Genomic DNA, 20,138 nt, shown 5'->3' on the forward strand with positions numbered 1-20,138 from the left:
TCTGATTTGATGATTAGTCAATGTTTTATTCTAATGGTTATCATGAAAACTAATTAACATTCATTTGATATCTTTTGTATGATGTCTTCAACATCTCTGACATTTCTGTTCTATAAATCTAACATGAGCATTTCACGTTTTAAGATCAGTTTGAGAATTTGTGCTGTATAATGGATAATTTAACATTGTTCTTTCAGGTTTGTTCCCCATTGTTTATTGTGACCATGAGATCATTGAAGAATTAAAAAATACTGTTGATTGTTTCACTTTAATATTTTTTTTAAAAAGGCTCTCAAGTAACATTTAAAGTACACCAGTATTGAGACTGTGACAGTGCTCACGAATCATCCTGTGCTTGTTTAGCTGATTTTAAACATTTTTAACATTCAGTTGACACTTGGTGAAACTGATTAAATTCTTTAGGAATTGGAAGATGAACAGAAATGTAATCGGAAGAAATGGATGGATGAGAAAATGATTCTTATTAAACAAGCAAAGGAAGCTGAAGATCGGCGCAATAAGGAGATGAAAAAATGGGCAGAAGAAAGAGAGCATTATTCAAAATTACAATTAGAAATGGTAAGGAAAACTTAGATTTTAATCAATTTATATGATGTTGCCAAATGAATTTTGTAAATTTATATAGAAGTTGATTCTGGAGTTTGCATTCATGACACTATTCACAGAAATATAGTTTATTACAAAATTTAAGTAGCATTTTTAAAGTTAGAGAAAAGTTTTGTCACAGTTTTTTATTTCAAAGAATAAAGTCTCTTGAGCTTCATATCGAAGGTATGGTTTAAAACAAAATTTAAACAATGCAGTTGTTTTTTGGGGTGCGTTGAGAGAATGTTGTATCATAAACCATTCAAATTTCTTGTGTTCAATGCACTTTTGTGGATTTTCCTTCTTTCTACCTGGCACTTCTGTTCTTTAATTTGTTGATGAAATGTGTCCATCCATAATTACACTGGAGCAGGTGGAGGTGAACTGCATTCTTGAGCTAATACAATCTTGGCACTGTTGTGGCATAAATGTCTCTCTCTTCTTATCTGTTCAAGTCTGGATGTTGTCCAGGTCTAGCTGCATTTGGACACTGGCTGGTTTTAGTATCTGAAGGTTTGAGAACGCACAACGTTCATCATTGATCATCCCTGTTTTTGACCCCAAGATGGAGGGAAAGTCATTGAAGCAAGCAAAGATGTTTGGGCCAAAGTCACTACCCTGCAGAACCCTTGTAGCTATATACTGGAGTTCAGTTAAATGACCCCCCCCAAGAAATTGCAGCTATTTTCCTTTTGTGCTAGTATGAGTTCAAATAGCAGAGAATTCCCCTTGCAATTCCCTTTTAATTCCAGTTTTGCTAGGGCTTCTTGATGCTAAAATGGTTCAATGCTGCCTTGAGGTTAAGGACAGTTACTCTATCCTTGCCTTTGCAGTTTAACTCTTTCGTCCATGTTTGGATCAACTCGAATGGCACTGGTGGAACCTTAACTAAGCATCAACAAACAGCTTATTCCTCCTCAAATGCTGCTTGATAGCCCCTTTCATCTTTTTTTTCTTCATTGAGAATATGCAGCTAGCGTAGTAATTGACCCAGTTGTATTTGTCTTTAATGTGAACTGGATATACCTGAGATATTTTCCACATTGCCGTAGATGCGAGTGTTGAAGTGTAGTGGAACAGTTTAACTAGTACTAGCACTTGACGACTTCAGAACTATTGCTAGGATGTTGTCCAAGCCCATAGCCTTTTAGTAGCCTTTGTCTTTACTCCTAATACCCAAAGTAAAGGTAATGTTTGGAGATTAGCAGCTGAGATCCTGAGGTGACCTCTGGAGCCTAGGATAGATCCACTCAACACTTCTGGCTGAAGTCAGATGCAAATGATTTAAGCATTACCTTTTTTGTGGTAATGTGCTCAACTCTCCTATCAAAGGTGATGTGGAGTTCTCTCTTCCTGTTAATTGTTGAATTGTCCATGACTGGACATGGTAGCAGGTAAAGGGTTAAACCTCATCTGTTAGTTGGGAGATTGCTTAGTCCTATTAATGCATACTTCTTCTACTGTTTTGTATTAAAGTAGTTCAGTGTTGTATCTTCACCAGATTGACCTGTCATTTTTAGGTATGCCTGATACTGCTGATGGCATGCTCACCCTGCACACTTTTCCTTGAACCAAGGTTAATCTCCTAGATTAATAGTAAAAGTAGAATGGGGGTTATGCCAAACCATGAGACTACAGACTGTGATTAAGTAAATTCTGTTGCTGATGGCCCATAATGTTTCGTGAATGCTCTACAGTCTGACCCATTTTAACATGGTGTTAGTGCCACCACAACATTTTGAAGGTATTTGTCCCCACTATTACTGTATGCATTGGCCACCAGTGCAATCATCAACAGACGTACCTGTCAAGATAAATTTTGTTGGTTATCTCGCCATCTGCTGAAGACACAGTCTATGCCCTCTAGGACTCTGTGATCTTGGTTAGATTTTCAAATTGAAAATTAGGTTGTTCAGAGGATGCTCAAACAGGTTGCATAGAACTATCGTCTGCCATCTGCATATTTCCTCAACAATAAGGTTTCTGTCTGACTGCAGTGCTTCTGATATTTTTCCAGTTGCAAGTTCCAGCAGCAGGTTTTCAGATTGAGAAATGAAGCTTCTCAGAGGATGTCAAGAAGGCTGCACAAAGTTATCACCTGGTCTCTGGATATTTCCTCAGTTGTAAGATGCAACCAACCCATTCTTGATGGCCATTGACATCCATCACCCAGAGTATTTTCTGTTACCCTTGCTACCCTTGATGCTTCAGCATGGAACAGCTCTGAGCTCTGATTTTCAACAACAGACTGTTTCCTTGTTTGTTTGACTTGTTGCCATGAGATGACTTGTGGTTTGAAGTCAATGTTGAAGACTGTTACACAGTCAGGAATTGTTCAGACACTGCAAACATCTTTGCATCTATTGTACTAGTGGGACAGAACATGCCCGATGATAAGGTTTTCTTTAAGATATTATTAGTGTATGACTGTCAGGCTGTTGTTTGACTTCTACTTGGGACAACTCTGCTATTTTTGGCACAAGCCTCCAGATGTTGGGAAGGAGTACTTGAAGGATTAACAGGGTTGTGGTTACTGTTGTCATTTGATGCCCAGGCATATGCCAGTTATTCTTGTTTTGGTTTCATTCCTTAGTTTAGACTTTGTAGTGGATCGTTTTGCTTAGCTTTTGAATTTAAATTTTGCCATCTAATTTGGTGGAATTTCAATATGTGTCCCCAGAATATTAGCCTTGAGCTCTGGATTATTGGCCAGTACATTACAACTGCATCATCATTTTCCCTACAATTAATGTATTCCAAATTTTTAGATCTACTTCTACCTTTCAATATTCAACAAAATCATGGACTTTGCATGTCCAATTTGAATTAAGTCTAGGATCTTGGTGAGCAATTACATAATTTTTCAAGAATCTTAATTTGTTTTATATTTCTGTTTGTCAAATTAATGCCTATATGCTCACTTCTGCCTTTTCACATGGCCAGATCAAACTGTTCCCTTTTTTAAAAAACTGCTGATTACAGCTTAGCCAGGTTTAGCATCATCGTCTGTTTGTACGCTGAACCAAGGCCAGTGGCTTCTTCCTGACAATAGATTAACTTATTTCTTCTCAAACTATGCTGCTGGGGAAAGCCCCTTTTCCAAGAATCACTTCAGGTCTTTTAATTTTCTTATTTTTTAATAGATATTTTTATTGAAAATTTAACATGTTTACAAAAGAAAACTTTAAAAAAACCCAAGTTTAAACATTCATACACAACTAAATCTTAAATAAATAAATAACCAAAATCTATCAAACAGAAAAGAAGAAATACCGAGAGAGAAAAAACGTCAATTAACTACTCATCTAACCCACAGCTAACCAGAGTGTATGATTAAATCTCTTACATTATTCAAGAGGAAAAAAAAAGATGGATAACACAGAAATTGAGTAGTGATATACATGCTTAGAATGTGTTAACATCAGATCGTAACAAAACCCGTATTTGTAGGGGATTCTATTCCTAAGGGGCCCTGGACCAGTCAGGTTCGCCCTCTCAATTAAATAAAGGGCCTTGTTAGGATGACCGAGATATCTGTATTTGTGTAATTCAAGAAGGGCTGCCATATTTTATGGAATAACAGTTTTTTTTTGGTGCACCATATTTGTAAGGAAGTCGGGGCGTACATTCCATAATTATTCTGTGCCAACTCGAAAGTCCATGAGGGCCCTCAGCCACCCAGTTTACCAAAATGTTTTTCCTTGCACAGAAAGAGAGAATGGAAAATAATCTCTATAGAAGAGATATATCAACCCTTTCTTTCTTGAGGTTTGATAATATTTTCTTCCTTTTTGATTGGTGAATTACTCCCCTTGACATTCCAGGTGCACCATTTAATCAACTGATTAACCATAATCACCGGCCAGTCCAAGACCCCTCGGGAGAAGAAACCCTATCCAAAACATCGCGAGCATGGAGCATATAAAATTCACAAAAATAAAGACTCTTTAATACACTCAGATCAATGTAATAAAAAACTATTTCTAAATAAAAAAAAACTTATTTAAAGGGAGATCTTCCCCCTTATTCCCAGGGGGCATCACTTCCTTTCCAAAAGCCCATCATAACCTCTCCCAACCAGTGCCCCACCCTTGACCCAGGCACCTCACGATAGAATAAAGAAAATTCAAATATACTACTGAGCTAGAATTAACAATGAGTACCCCCTCCCCCACCCACACCAACACCTGGATATATTTGGTAATATTAATACCATGTATGAACATATATGACTATAAAATTACAGTCTCAGCATATAATAATTAAATATAGTAATTCAGAATAACAGGGGAAAACAACCCCACTCCTAAGGACAGAGATAAAATAGGATAAGGTGACCACCTCCCATCCCCCACCTACATTAACTAGCCCCCCTAGCCTATATATATAAAAGGGGTGGGAGAAAATCGCTAAGTGAAGAATAAATAAATAAACCCCTCTCCCCACCCCCCGGAGATAATATTAAACAGTAAGGTAATGAAAGGGAAAAAAAAGGGGTAAACCGGGGTGGGGGGATGGAAAAACAACATCAATTAACTCTTACAATTTATCTAAAAGAGTCCAAAAGTTCCTTTGCCTTCTTCGATGATCTGAAGTTATACACGGACCCTTCATGGCTGCAGCATAGCTGGGTAGTGCATGGAGTGCTGAGTGCTTCTTCGCTTCGTCAAACGCCTTCCTCTTTTGGACCAAAGCTGGGGAAAAGTCCTGAAATAACATAATCTTGGATCCTTTATAAATCATGGCTTGGGGATCTTTCCCAAGATTTCTGGAGACTTCCAAGAGCATCTGCCTCTCCTTGTAGCTCTGCAGCCGGAACAGGTCCGGGCTGGGGCGCTGGTTCGAGCCGAGGCCGTGCACTGCAACCCGGTAGGCCCATTCCACCATTACCTGTCCTGATCCAGCCTTCAGATTTAACAGCTGTGGAAGCCACTGCTCGAGGAACACTGTAAGCTGGCCGCCTTCTTCCCATTCGGGAAGGCCCAGCAATTGAATATTTTTTCGATGACCTTGAGAATCGAGGTCGTTGATGTGATTCTCTAAGGTCCAGACTCGCTGTTCAAGAGTCCGATTCTGCTATGGTCTCGGAGGTTGCGGCCTTTAGCTCTGCCCCTCCAACTTGGCGCTCGATTTCCTCGATGTCTCGGCCATGCTTTTGTAGCATGGCCGAGAGTGAATTCCATCGGCTCTGGGACTCTTCGATGAAGGCATCGATCTTTGCGACAAGTTTGGAGATTATTTCTGCGAGGCTCGCCTCCATAGGTAAGTCCCCCGGGGCGGCTGTGGACGCCTCTGCTGCAGCTGGGGAGGGGCTCCTGCCTGCTGAGAACTGCGGGCTCCTTTCCCCCTAGTCATTTTTACAGGAGACTAGACTGTTTAAATTTAGTACTGAGCAACTAATCACATTAAGTAAAAACTATTTTAAATTATTTGGTGAGTGTGGTGGAAGCGGGTGACCCACTTTGCCCAAGTCTTGGGAGGAGTGTTATAGACTCAGACTTGCTGGGTCGCTGCCATCTTGGATCCCCAGATCTTTTAATTTTAACCTGGAAGTGGCATCCATCCTTTGGAAATGAATAGCAAGTTATATTGCACTTAAATTGCTTTTCCTGTAGACTAATAGAAGTTTCTCAAGTGATGGATTGATGCAGTCGAGTCGGTTCAGGTGTCCTATCATGCAACCATAATTTGGGTTGATTGTTCAGGACAGTATTGAGAAATAAGAGTGCTGCTCAGGTAAAATGCTAAGCTGAAGATTTATCTCTCTCTTGTCAGGTGGATGTAAAGAATTCTATAATAAAATTTTTAAAATAATTTCTATTAATGACCAAGTCAATAGTTACTTTTCAATTTTTACAAATTATTGAGAGTTAATCTCATTTGCTGTTGGTGGCGGTCTGGGCAAATTGGTTGTCAGCTTTTGCTGACACTTTAGTGACTACTAGTTTGTTTGCTGGGAATACTAAGTACAAAAGCTCCCTATATCAGTATAACTTGTGTACTCAAATGCTTTGACAAGTATTCTTGAATTTTTTTTCAGGAGAGACTTACATCTGAGATCATCGAGAAGGATCAGGATCTACAGAAATGGCGAAAAGAGAGGGACAGCTTGGTAAAGGAGCTGGAAGTGAAGCTTGGAGATCTTATAACCAGTAGTAAACAAAAAGATGAAGAAATAGAAAGACTCAAGGCTTCCTCAAGAGAGAACCTAGGAGAGGTGAGGACAGAAGTTTTTTTTTGTGCATGAACTGTGTGTACACATGCTTCTGGCTGACTTAGACAAGTGCTCATTCATAAAAGTAATAGTCACAAGTTTATTGGGTGGGACAGGGTGTTTTTTTTAAATTCTGGGAGCGTTAGATCAAATGGGCTTAGTTCTGGGTATGCAGACGTAAAAACAATGACTGCAGATGCTGGAAAGCAAATACTGGATTAGTGGTGCTGGAAGAGCACAGCAGTTCAGGCAGCATCCAACGAGCAGCGAAATCGACGTTTCGGGCAAAAGCCCTTCATCAGGAATAAAGGCAGTGAGCCTGAAGCATGGAGAGATAAGCTAGAGGAAGGTGGGGGTGGGGAGAGAATAGCATAGAGTACAATGGGTGAGTGGGGAGGAGATGAAGGTGATAGGTCAAGGAGGAGAGGGTGGAGTGGTTAGGTGGAAAAGGAGATAGGCAGGTTCGACAAGTCCAGACAAGTCAAGGAGACCGTGCTGAGCTGGAAGTTTGAAACTAGGATGAGGTGGGGGAAGGGGAAATGAGGAAGCTGTTGAAGTCCACATTGATGCCCTGGGGTTGAAGTGTTCCGAGGCGGAAGATGAGGTGTTCTTCCTCCAGGCGTCCAGGAATTCCACCCTGACCTTAAATTTACCTGGACCATCTCTGACACCTCGCTCCCCTTCCTGGACCTCTCCATCTCCATTAGTGACGACCGACTTGACACTGACATTTTTTACAAACCCACCGACTCCTACAGCTACCTGGATTACACCTCTTCCCACCCTATCTCTTGCAAAAATGCCATCCCGTATTCCCAATTTCTCCACCTCCGCCATATCTGCTCCCAGGAGGACCAATTCCACCATAGAACACACCAGATGGCCTCCTTCTTTAGAGACCGCAATTTCCCTTCCCACGTGGTTAAAGATGCCCTCCAACGCATCTCGTCCACATCCCGCACCTCTGCCCTCAAACCCCACCCCTCCAACCGTAACAAGGACAGAACGCCCCTGGTGCTCACTTTCCACCCTACAAACCTTTGCATAAACCAAATCATCCGCCGACATTTCCGCCACCTCCAAACAGACCCCACCACCAGGGATATATTTCCCTTCCCATCCCTTTCCGCCTTCCGCAAAGACCGTTCCCTCCGCGACTACCTGGTCAGGTCCACACCGCACTACGACCCACCCTCCCATTCTGGCACTTTCCCCTGCCACCGCAAGAACTGTAAAACCTGCGCCCACACCTCCTCCCTCACCTCTATCCAAGGCCCTAAAGGAGCCTTCACATCCATCAAAGTTTTACCTGCACATCCACTAATATCATTTATTGTATCCGTTGCTCCCGATGTGGTCTCCTCTACATTGGGGAGACTGGGCGCCTCCTAGCAGAGCGCTTTAGGGAACATCTCCGAGACACCCGCACCAATCAACCAAACCGCCCCGTGGCCCAACATTTCAACTCCCCCTCCCACTCTGCCGAGGACATGGAGGTCCTGGGCCTCCTTCACTGCCACTCCCTCACCACCAGACGCCTGGAGGAAGAATGCCTCATCTTCCGCCTCGGGGCGGCACGGTGGCACAGTGGATAGGGCTGCTGCCTCACAGCGCCAGAGACCTGGGTTCAATTCCCGCCTCAGGCGACTGACTGTGTGGAGTTTGCACATTCTCCCCGTGTCTGCGTGGGTTTCCTCCGGGTGCTCCGGTTTCCTCCCACAGTCCAAAGATGTGCAGGTCAGGTGAATTGGCCATGCTAAATTGCCTGTAGTGTTAGTTAAGGGTAGATGTAGATGTAGGGGTATGGGTGGGTTACGCTTTGGCAGGGCGGTGTGGACTTGTTGGGCCGAAGGGCCTGTTTCCACACTGTAAGTAATCTAATCTAAAAAAAAACACTTCAACCCCAGGGCATCAATGTGGACTTCAACAGCTTCCTCATTTCCCCTTCCCCCACCTCATCCTAGTTTCAAACTTCCAGCTCAGCACGGTCTCCTTGACTTGTCCGGACTTGTCGAACCTGCCTATCTCCTTTTCCACCTATCCACTCCGCCCTCTCTTCCTTGACCTATCACCTTCATCTCCTCCCCCACTCACCCATTGTACTCTATGCTACTCTCTCCCCACCCCCACCCCCACCCTCACCCTCCTCTAGCTTATCTCTCCATGCTTCAGGCTCACTGCCTTTATTCCTGATGAAGGGCTTTTGCCCGAAACGTCGATTTCGCTGCTCGTTGGATGCTGCCTGAACTGCTGTGCTCTTCCAGCACCACTAATCCATTATCTGGGTATGCAGAGCCAATCAATATGAAATTTGCAACATAATGAATATTGGGTTAGTTAAAAACCATAAGAGGTGTACAGTGATTTTAACATGGTCAGCTGGATTAGATTAGATTCCTTACAATGTGGAAATGGTCATCATAGAATTGGCGTTCCCTGATTGGGTTTGTTAATCTGGTCCAATCTGTCAGCCTGAGCTTCCTGATATTTGACCCCTACGGAGCTCTGCTTGTCACAGGTTCCTTGGCCACATAGATGTTTTATTTCTTGGTGGTGAAATGTTAATAAATTTATTTGCACTTGGGTTTAAAAAAAGAGAAGTGTCTGCAACTCAGTTCATTCTGAAACCTGGCTCTGAGGAAGCTGGATCATTGTCAATTACTGTCCACATGTAAATGAAGGGTGACTTGGTGACAGGATTCCAATCTCTCCGGAGTTATTTCAAAGTGAAACTTGCATTGCTATAGGGCTGAATTCCCACTTAGAACTTTAATTTAATTGTTTTATTTTACATTGACATTGTTCCATTTGACTTTTTGTCTTAGATTTGTTTTGGACCCACTGCTTATCTTAAACTATCTGTATGAGAATCATCTGATTCATCTGACTTGACTGATTCTTTTTATCCTAAAATGTTTTCTGTCTGTTCATCATCCCAGTTGGAAACTGTCCTAGATTCTTCAGAAGTCTCGACAGACAATGGAGAAAAAACAAGTCGGTTTCCAAAGCCGCAGTTGGAGATTCAGTTCACACCTCTTCAACCAAACAAAATTTCAGTAAAAGAATCAAGTGGCAATTTGATCACAATGAAAGTACCGAAATCTACCAGAAAAAGAAAAAGCTCTGCCCTGGAAGAGGTAATGAATTTGTATAAAATACCTACTATCTTTCATTTCTACAATGCTTTCAATTTGATTGAAAGCAGTTTTTAAAAAATTGCTAGGAGAAAGTGAGGACTGCAGATGCTGGACATCAGAGCTGAAAAATGTGTTGCTGGAAAAGCGCAGCAGGTCAGGCAGCATCCAAGGAGCAGGAGAATCGACGTTTTGGGCATAAGCCCTTCTTCAGGAAAAAGATTGCTTACTTCCATGTACATAATACCCCTGTTTAGGAAGTGTTGGTTCAAGCTCACAAACTCAGCTCATGCTCCACTACATTACAGACGTACTGTTACATGGATGAGATGTCAAACTCAGCTTTGGCTTAGGAAGTATCTGATAGCACGAGCTTTAAAGAAGAACTGGGGAGTTAAATCTGGTGCCCTGGCCAATATTATCATTCTGCCAATACCTATAAATTTATCTGGTCATCAAGACATTACTGTTGTGGGATATTAACTGCATACAAACTGGCTGTCAAACGTATTACGACTTTGGGATTATGGATGGTACTATATTAATACGAAACCTATGTCCTAAAATAATAGATTATAATCTTTCTACCAAGGCTATACATGCTTCAATGGCGTTGCATGAGAAGTGGAGCCAATTGATGAAGCAGAAGTCCTGGTTGAATACCCTTAAGACTATAAGAAAAAGGAACAAATTAGGTCAATTTGCCCATTGAGTCTGCTCTGATATTCAATCATGCTTCTCAACCCCATTTTCCTGTCTTATCTCCATAACCCTTGACCCTCTTACCTTGTCTATCTCTGACTTGAATACACTCAATGACTTTGTCACAGAGGATTGTGAAGCCATGAGTTCCACAGATTAACTACCGTCTGGCTGAAAAAATTCCTTATTATCTCATTCTAAATGGTCAGCAATTCACTCTGAGGTCGTGCCTTCGGATCCTAGTCTCTCCTTGTGCGAACGTCTTCTCAACGTTCACTATATTCAGGCCTTTTTGTATTCTGCAAGTTTCAACCCTAACCATCACTCTAGCCCTCCTCACCCTTTTTAAATTCCAGCGAGTACAGACCCAGAGTCCTCAACTCCTCATACGACAAGTACTCCATATTTGGAATCATTTCTTGTAAACCTCCTCTGGAACCCCTCCAATGCCAGCAAATCTTCCATAGATGCAGGGCCCAAAACTGCTCACAATATTTTAAATGCAGTCTGACCAGAGCATGGTGGCTCAGTGGTTAGCACTGCTGCCTCACAGCACTAGGGTCCCACAGGTTCAATTCCAGCCTCAGGCAACTGTCTGTGTGGAGTTTGCACATTCTCCCTGTGTCTGCATGGGTTTCCTCTGGGTGCTCCGGCTTCCTCCCATAGTCCAAAGATGTGCAGGTCAGGTGAATTGGCTATAGTGTTAGGCGCATTTAGTCAGAGGGAAATGTGTCTGGGGGGGTTACTCTTTGGAGGGTTGGTGTGGACTTGCTGGGCTGAAGGACCTGTTTCCACACTGTAGAATATCTAATCTGAAAAATTATACAGCCTCAGCAATACATATCTGCTCTTGTATTCTAGCCCTCTTGAAATGAATGCTAACTGAGCCTGCAAGTTAACCTCACTACTATCTTGAACTAAGTCACTTCATTTCAGAGATCTGAATCCTTTACCTGTTTCGAAGATAGTCTACGCCTCTGTTCTTCCTACCAAATTGTATAACTTCTCACTTTCCCAATTATATTCCATCAGCCACTTCTTTGCCCACTCACCGAGCCTTCTGCAACCTTCCTGCTTCCTCAACACCACTTTTCCCTCCACTTAACAACAATGCCCTCTGTTCCTTTATTCACATCATTAATGAATAATATGAATAGTTGTGGTCCCAACACTGACCCCTGCGGAATTCTACTCGTCACTGGCTGCCATCCAGAAAAAGATCTCTTATCCCTACTGTGTCTTCTGCCAGTCAGCCAATCCTCTATCCATGCCAGTAGCTTGTCCCTAACACCATGGGCTGTTATTTTCTTTGAGCAGGCTCCTGTGCAGCATCTTGTCAAAGGCGATTTGAAAATCCAAATAGGTCATGTCCACTGGGTGTCCTTTGTTTAACTTGCCTGTTAACTCCTCAAAGAATTCAAACAGATTTGTCGGTCATGACCTCCCCTTCATGAAACTCCTACTTAGCCCTATTTTACTATGCCCTTCCAAGTACTCCTCAATCTCCTCTTCAATGGATTCTCAAATCTTACCAGCTACTGAGGCCAGGAGAAGTGGTCTGTACTTATCTGTCTTTTGCCTGCCTCCTTTTTTGAATAGGGGTGTTACATTATCCATTTTCTAATCCTCTGGGATCCTCCTTGACTAGTGGTTCCTAAAAGATCATCAATAGTGCCTTTATTTCTCTGAGGTGTAGCCCATCTCGTCTGGATGATTTATCTGTCTTCAGACAGTTCAGCTTCCCAGCATCATCATAGTAAAGGCACTCACCTGTACCCCCAATTCTCTTGAAGTTCTAGTATGTTGCTGGAGTCTTCCACTTCAAAACGAGTGTGAAGTACCTATTCTTTCCTCTGTAATTTCTTTATTCTTTATTATTACTCCTGTAACCTAATGATCTAGCAGTCCAATGTCAATTCTTGCCTCACTCTACCTTTTAGGTATATTGTTTAAAAACTCTTGCAGTCATCTTTAATATTACTAACTAACTTACTCTTATAGTTCATCTTCTTCCCCCCCCTTTTTATTTTGTTAGGCTCAGCTGTTTTTAAAGGCTTCCCAGTCTTCTGGCTCCCCACTAATCTTTACATTGTACGCCTTTCTGTTCCTTTTATGCTGTCCCTGACATCCCTCATCAACCATGGTTTCCTCATCCTCCCCTTTTAATATGTTTCTTCTTCATTTGGATTAATTTCTACTGTTCCTCCCAAATTATTCCAAGAAACTCCTTCCATTGAGCTAGCTCAAAGCTACTCTGGTTCCTACTTGTTCACTTTATTTGCATATGTGTGGCGTGTATCCATGCTAGGCTGACCATGAGGAACCATGGTTCCAGTTAGCAAATAACAACTAGTCATGCTCACATCTCCCAAAGCTGTATTTATCCATATATTTGCTGGGATAGTGTACCTCACCTTATTAAAGTGATGATTTAGTTTGTTTAAGACATGGCAGTTTTGAAGTCAATAAAATATTGGCACTGTGAAAATATTAAACGTTTTGCAGTGTTAGTTGAGATCCTCTCAAAAAGCATAAACTTGTATTTTAGATATTACATCTGATTTTGGGTGAGGTAATCATCAGTTCCATAGTTTTAATTATTAAACTTAAATACTTTTTTTATTCCCCCCCCCCCAATTTTACAATTACCCTTCAAGAGTATGCTGTCAGGCTGCTGGAAAAGCCATTCCAAAAAGAAATACTCAGCAGCTGGCACTTGTAAGGTACAAAACTGTGTTGCTTGAAAAAAGCAATAATATAGGTAGAATTTTAATTCTAAGGAAATTAATATTTGAACTATAACTCATTACTTCGAATCATTGATTATCCATAACTTGTGTTCTATTTAAATAGAGGCACATATTGGCTCGAGTCAACTTTTAGTAACAATGAGTTTTAAATATGCAAAGATATCCATCTGCTTTTATTCCTAACTGAACATTAAACCCTGAGTAAACCATGTTATTTGAAGATGGTGTACCTTTTATTTAGTTCAGTACATCAAATGTGACCAATTAATTGCAAAAGAGCATAAAGATTCCATTAGTCAAATAATGTCATACAAAGTCTAGTTAAACCACAAAGAAGTGGAACACAACCATAACAAGATTGGACATATTTAAAGAAGCATCAACCTTGCTCATTCAACAAGTAAATACAATTCTAATTTGCTGTGACATATGTTTGATTTTTAAAAAAATTTCTTTTTTTTTCCCATCCCTGAAGGTGCTGATTACTACTGAGGAATGTACTATGTTAAATGCTATGTGAATACAGGCATTAAAGTGGGCCAGGTTATACAACAACAAAGGACAGCTTATTCCAGTGTAAGCTTCCTCTTGTCTGAAGTCCATATGCATCAAAGTAGAAACCTCACTTGATTTCTTTCTCACCCTGCCTCGCCCATTGTTTAGGAGCAGAGAGTCCAGCTGTTATATCTCCTTTCCTTTCCTACGGAAACAGTTATAGTTTGCATTTAATTTTCTGTCATTACTCTATATTTTTATACCCCAAATTTTACTTGTTTAAATGTTTTAAATTTCTTTCTTGCAAATTTTGATTAACTACTCACTGCCTTTTTGACAAAAACAATTTTAGAATTCCACTGTTCTCGAAGAGTTTCCTGATTTCTCTGATTTAAAAATAACCTAGCTCTAAGTTCAAAATTGTAGTTGATTACTCAACCAAAGAAATTAGTTTGTGCCTAGCCAATCTTTTTTATTGTAAAGCACTACATTAAATCATTTCTGTACTTATAAACTTAAGGAACTACAAATCCAGTTTATAGTCGTAGAAAAGGTACAGCACGGAAACAGACCTTTCGCTCCAACTCGTCCAAGCCAACCAGATGTCCTAACCTAATCTAGTCCCACTTGCCAGCACTTGGCCCATATCCCTCTAAACCCTTCATATTCATATGCCCATTCAGATGCCTTTTAAATGTTGCAATTGTACCAGCCTCCACCACTTCTTCTGGCAGCCCATTCCACACACACCATCCTCTGCATGAAACAGTGGCCCCTTATGTCCCTTTTATATTTTTCCCCTCTCGCCCTAAACCTTTGCCGACTAATTCTAGACTTCCCCCACCCCAGGGAAAAAGCCTTGCCTATTTACCCTATCCATGCCCCTTGTGCTTTTATAAACCTCCAATGCTCCAGGGGAAACATCCCCAGTTTATTCAGCATCTCCCAATAGCTGAAATCCTCCAACCCTGGCAACATCCTTGTACATCTTTTCTGAACCCTTTAAAGTTTCACAACATTTTCCCGATAGGAAGGAGACGAGAATTGTATGCAATATTCAAACAGTGGGCTAACCAATGTCCTATACAGCTGCAACATGATCTCCCAACTCCTGTACTCAATACTCTGATCAATAAAGGAAAGCATACCAAATGCCACCTTCACTATCCTATCTACCTGCGATTTTACTTTCAAGGAACTATGAATCTGCACTCCAAGGTCTCTTTGTTCAGCAACACTCCCCAGAATCTTACCATAAGTCTTATCTGATTTGTTTTTCCAAAATGCAGCACTTTGCATTTATCTAAATTAAACTCTATCTGCCACTCCTCAGTCCATTGGCCCATCTGATCAAGGTCCCAATGTACTCTGAGGTAACCTTCTTCACTGTCCATTACATCTCCAATTTTGGTGTCATCTGCAAACTTGCTAACTATACCTCTTATGCTTACATCCAAATCATTTATATAAATGACGAAAAGCAGTGGACCCATCACCGACCCTTGTGGCACAGCACTGGTCACAGGCCTCCAATCTGAAATACAATCCTCTACCACCACCCTCTGTCTTCTACCTTTGAGCCAGTTCTGTATCCAAATGTCTAGTTTTCCCTGTATTCCATGAGATATGACCTTGCTAACCAGTCTCTCATGAGGAACGTTCTTGAATGTCTTGCTGAAGTCTACATGGATCAGGCCTACCACTCTGTCCTCATCAATCCTCTTTGTTACTTCTTCCAAAAACTCAATCAAGTTTGTGAGACATGATTTCCCATCACAAAGCCATGCTAACTATGCCTAATCAGTTCTTGCTTTTCCAAGTACATGTACATTCTGTCCCTCAGGATTCCCTCCAACAACTTGCCCACCACCTATGTCAGGATCACCCGTCAATAGTTCCCTGGCTTTTCTTTAACACTTTTCTTAAATAGTGACACCACGTTAGCCAACCTCCAGTTTTCCGTTACCTCACCTGTGACTATCAATGATACAAAAACCTCAGTAAGGGGCCCAGCAATCACTTCCCTAGCTTCCCACAGAGTTCTAAGGTACACCTGATCAGGTCCTGTGGATTTATCCACTTTTATGCATTTAAAGACATCCAGCACCACCACCTCTGTAATATGGACATTTTTTCAAGATGTCACCATCTATTTCCCCACATTCTATATCTTACATGTCCGTCTCCACTGTAAATACTGATGCAGAATACTTGGGTAGTATCTTCCCCATCTGCTGCGGCTCCACACGTAGGCTGCCTTGCTGATCTTTGAGGGGCGCTATTCTCTCCTTAGTTACCCTTTGTCCTTCTATGTATTTATAGAAACCCTTTGGATTCTCCTTAACCCTATTTGCCAAAGCTATTTCATGTCCCCTTTTGCCCTACTGATTAGTCAAATTTGAGAACAAATTACATAAATCAGCCTTCGTATTCTGGCAAATCTTATTTTTAATATTTGCCATACACCAAGCGATATCTAGAGCTTGTGATGTTGGGAAGAGTCCATGAAGAGTGAGATCTTGGGATTTTCAAATAGAAAGAAAGTAGATCAGGATAGCTGGGGTTAAACGTTTTAACTGTTTGGTTAAAATGGTAATGAAGCAAATGGCTATCATAGACACTTTTTACTGTGTCTCAATACATGTGACAGCAATAAATCAAACTTAAAATCAAATAATTTCAAGGTTCATCTACAGTTCTTGTCATTTAATATAAGCAAACATTTTATGTAAATGGTCTAGTTCACTCTTACTAAATAGAACACTTTTGGGTAAGGAATGTGACTGTTTCATCAAATATCCTGGAATTCAAACAATAAATTTAGTCTGGAGAATCAACTATATGCTCAAAATAATTACTGATGTTTGGAGATATAGTCACATTTATTCTACAGCTGTTCCATTAACTGCATTTATAACTATTCCAGCATTAACAAAAACCTCTCGTTTGTTAGCATGGACCTTTTGCCCACTACCTATGTAGTCATCTGTGCACACTGTTCCCCTTCCTGTATTTTGACAATGGAAGATGATCTAAGTTTTGGGTAATAAAAAAAACATACTGAAGATTCCGCTCACTTTTTTTTCAATGTTCTTTTTTCCTTCTAAAAATTTATTTCCTGTTTTAATTTTCTAGAAGGAAAGCCCAGTGAGAGAACTTGAAATTGAACTGTTCATGCCTGAAAAATGACTGATAGAAAGCAAATAAAGAAAATAATGAGGGAGTGAGGAAAACCAGGACCTAAGGTGCTACATGTTGAAAGTGACAGTGGCAAATCACATGCTTTTAGGGCGTAAAAATACTCTGTGAGAGAAACATAACAATTATTTGTAAAGAAGACATGAGGAAACCAGGCTTTAAGAAGAAACCTAATCTGAGCGCTAGAGTTGAGAGCATTGTGTGCTGAAAAATATGAACAATTTTATTAATATCTTGCTACAAACACTTGTTTTGGTTGATATGTAGTGCTCCACTGGTGTGACTTGGAAACAGTGGGCAAGAGTTTTGATCAAAACCCATTCAACTAGAGTTAATATAGCGTGCAAATGTTTAACTACCTATCTGGGCATTAGCAATTTTTAAAAAGCATTGAAATTTGAAAATTGATTATTCAAAGGGTGTTTCAATATTTATGCTCCTAAATAAAAATAGGAGAGGTAATTCAGATCTCAAATGTAACCATTTAAGATTTCTGTTCTGTTTAACCTGTAGAACAATTACAGATTTGTCATTAAAACTGACATTATTGTGGAGTACATTATCAGAACAATTAAAGCTGATAGAAGTTGTTATATAGTATTTCTATTAACTTACGATCACCTTCTTTCTACAGTATTTTGATTCCAAATAAGTAAAACTGACAGTACTTTTTCAATAAGATTAGACCATTACTGTGAGAAAAAAATCTAATTTCAGTCACAGATCTTCCACAATCCACAGATGCAGTATATACACCTGTATTGAGTGGTAAATGCTTTTGACAATTGCTAGATTAACTTCACGGAGGAGAAAGTAAAGACTGCATATGCTGGAGATCAGAGTTGAAAGTGTGGTACTGGTAAAGCACAGCTGGTCAGGCAGCATCTGAGGAGCAGGAAATTTCCTGATGAAGGGCTTATGCCTGAAACATTGATTTTCCTGCTCTTCGGATGCTGCCTGACTGGCCATGCTTTTCCAGCACCACATTCTCCACCCTGAGACTAACTTCACGGTTGCGCACCTAGAAATTATACTTTGAAATATAACTTCTTTCAGGATTAAATATAGTTTCTTCATTCCACAGACTTGTGCTTGTAATTATGTTGCATTATTTGCTAATGGCTGTTGGTGTTCTTCCAAAGTAATTTGAATTTAGGCTTATGGATACTTTTCATTTCCTTTTGCATTTAGAAGATTGATTGTGAAAACTTGAAAAATGCAATTGTTTCTAGAAGGGTATGCAACACTCCTCTGACTTTTCTTGCTGACACCAGCATGGCAGAAGAGGTTAGTCTTTCCATTATTACTTATTTTTAATAAATTAAGAGGGTATAATTTGCATTAGACTCTTAAGTTTTCGAGTCAATTAATATGCAATTTTGTCTTATTGTCCTGTTGCTGTGTCAACAATCTAGCATGTCCTTTTGGATTGAGTCAGAGTGGTCTGTTAGTACTCCTAGGCATTATCAATTACTGAGCTACTCAGTTAAGTGTTGGCACATTTGTAGATACAATGCTGGTGTGACTGTTAGATGTTGGTGTACTCTGTCATGAATTGTAGCAGTGGAGGTCTGCGAGCATGCAACACCATCTCCCAGAAATGTAAAGTTTTTGCAAAATATGATTGTTGAAATTTATACCCGAAGAGTCTCTGGGAACAGTACGCGTGTAGGGGTCCCTGTTTGTGTCAAAAGTATCAGATATGATAAAATAATTTTTACATCAGCAGTCAAGTCTGCGATACTTTATTTACAAATTTAGCTGAGTAGATTACTACAATGCATTTGCACGTCTCTCAGCAAAGAACAGCCAGTCTGCTATAAGAGGGGCCAGGCACTGATGCTTAAAAGGCTTGGTATCGCGCATGTAAACCAATGTTTAAATCGTTTCTGAAAATACTCTGAGGTGTTTCTGGTGCTGTGGTAAGCTCCTGTATTGCATTTTTACAGGAATGACAAGGAAGTTGACTATTCAGTCAAAAGCTCCAACTGATTTTTCCAGTGCCTGTGGGTCTACAAAGAAATTAAAGTGTTAGAAGAGCAGGTTCTGCATGATGATTCTGTCTAGTTGAAGTGCAACTCTTTACCACTTGACAATGGCAAGAGGATATCTAGCAGGCTGATCCAATACACATCATAATGTACATTCTGTTGGCCTGTCAGACTCTATGCATTTCATCACCCTTTCGCTGTCTGCTGCCTGGTTGTGGCCTTACATAGAAAAGTAGAAAATAGGAGTATGAGTATGCCATGAAGCCCTTTTTTATTTTTTTGGAGCCTGGTCTGCCATCAGTATGGTCTTGACTGATCATCCAGCTCTGTATCCTGTGCCTACTTTCTCCCATACTCTTTTTGTCCCTTTAACCCTAAAAACAATTTCCCTCTCCATTTTCTTGAAAACATTTAATGTTTTGGTTTGAACAGCTGTCTATGGTAGCAAATTCCACTGGCTTCCCACTGTGGGTGAAGAAATGTCTCCTTAGCTCAATCCTAAATGATCTGCCCCATATCCTTCAAATATGACCTTTGGTTCTGAACTCCCCGGGAAAGATTTAGAGGGATATGGGCCAAACACAGGCAAATGGGATTAGTTTTGTTTGGAAAATCTGGTTGGTATAGACAAGTTGGACTGAAGGGTCTGTTTCTTGGCCTTTTAGAATTTGATAGATTTTGGAGACCTTATTTCTGCCATCCCAAGAATCAGTCTGGTAAGCTTTCATTGTATTCCCTTCATGGCCAGAACATTTTTCCTCCGATAAGGAGAGTAATAAGGAACCATGGATGACAAGAAATATTGAAGCTTTGACCGGGAAAAAGAGGAGGTATGGCTCAGGTCCAGGCAGCTGTGATCAAGGGAATCCTTCAAGATTATATAGGGAATACAGGTGTTTATTGAAGGAAGAAATCGGAGGGTGAAAAGGGGGCATGAGATGATGTTGGCTGAGAAGATTAGGGTGAATCTCAGGAGGCTGTAAGTATATTAAAGCAAAAAGAATAACTAGAAATAGAATAGGACCCCAGGATCCCTCAAGGGCCAAAG

General features: G+C 40.6%; 1 protein-coding gene across 5 annotated transcripts in view; it reads left to right on the forward strand.

Moving 5' to 3' along the window:
• Nucleotides 1-20,138, forward strand: part of kif20bb (kinesin family member 20Bb) — a 100,335-nt gene that overhangs the window by 64,767 nt on the left and 15,430 nt on the right. For 2 of the 5 annotated variants that reach the window (XM_072557791.1, XM_072557792.1), the window contains exons 27-31: nt 424-579; nt 6,647-6,823; nt 9,760-9,957; nt 13,314-13,379; nt 18,291-18,386. In XM_072557791.1, the coding sequence (XP_072413892.1) occupies nt 424-579; nt 6,647-6,823; nt 9,760-9,957; nt 13,314-13,379; nt 18,291-18,386 (693 nt within the window). The remainder of the gene's footprint in view (nt 1-423; nt 580-6,646; nt 6,824-9,759; nt 9,958-13,313; nt 13,380-18,290; nt 18,387-20,138) is intronic. The other 3 variants (XM_072557793.1, XM_072557794.1, XM_072557795.1) reach the window with 3 other exon arrangements.

The sequence above is a fragment of the Chiloscyllium punctatum genome, chromosome 38, assembly GCF_047496795.1.
Source record: "Chiloscyllium punctatum isolate Juve2018m chromosome 38, sChiPun1.3, whole genome shotgun sequence".
Taxonomy (NCBI): domain Eukaryota; kingdom Metazoa; phylum Chordata; class Chondrichthyes; order Orectolobiformes; family Hemiscylliidae; genus Chiloscyllium; species Chiloscyllium punctatum.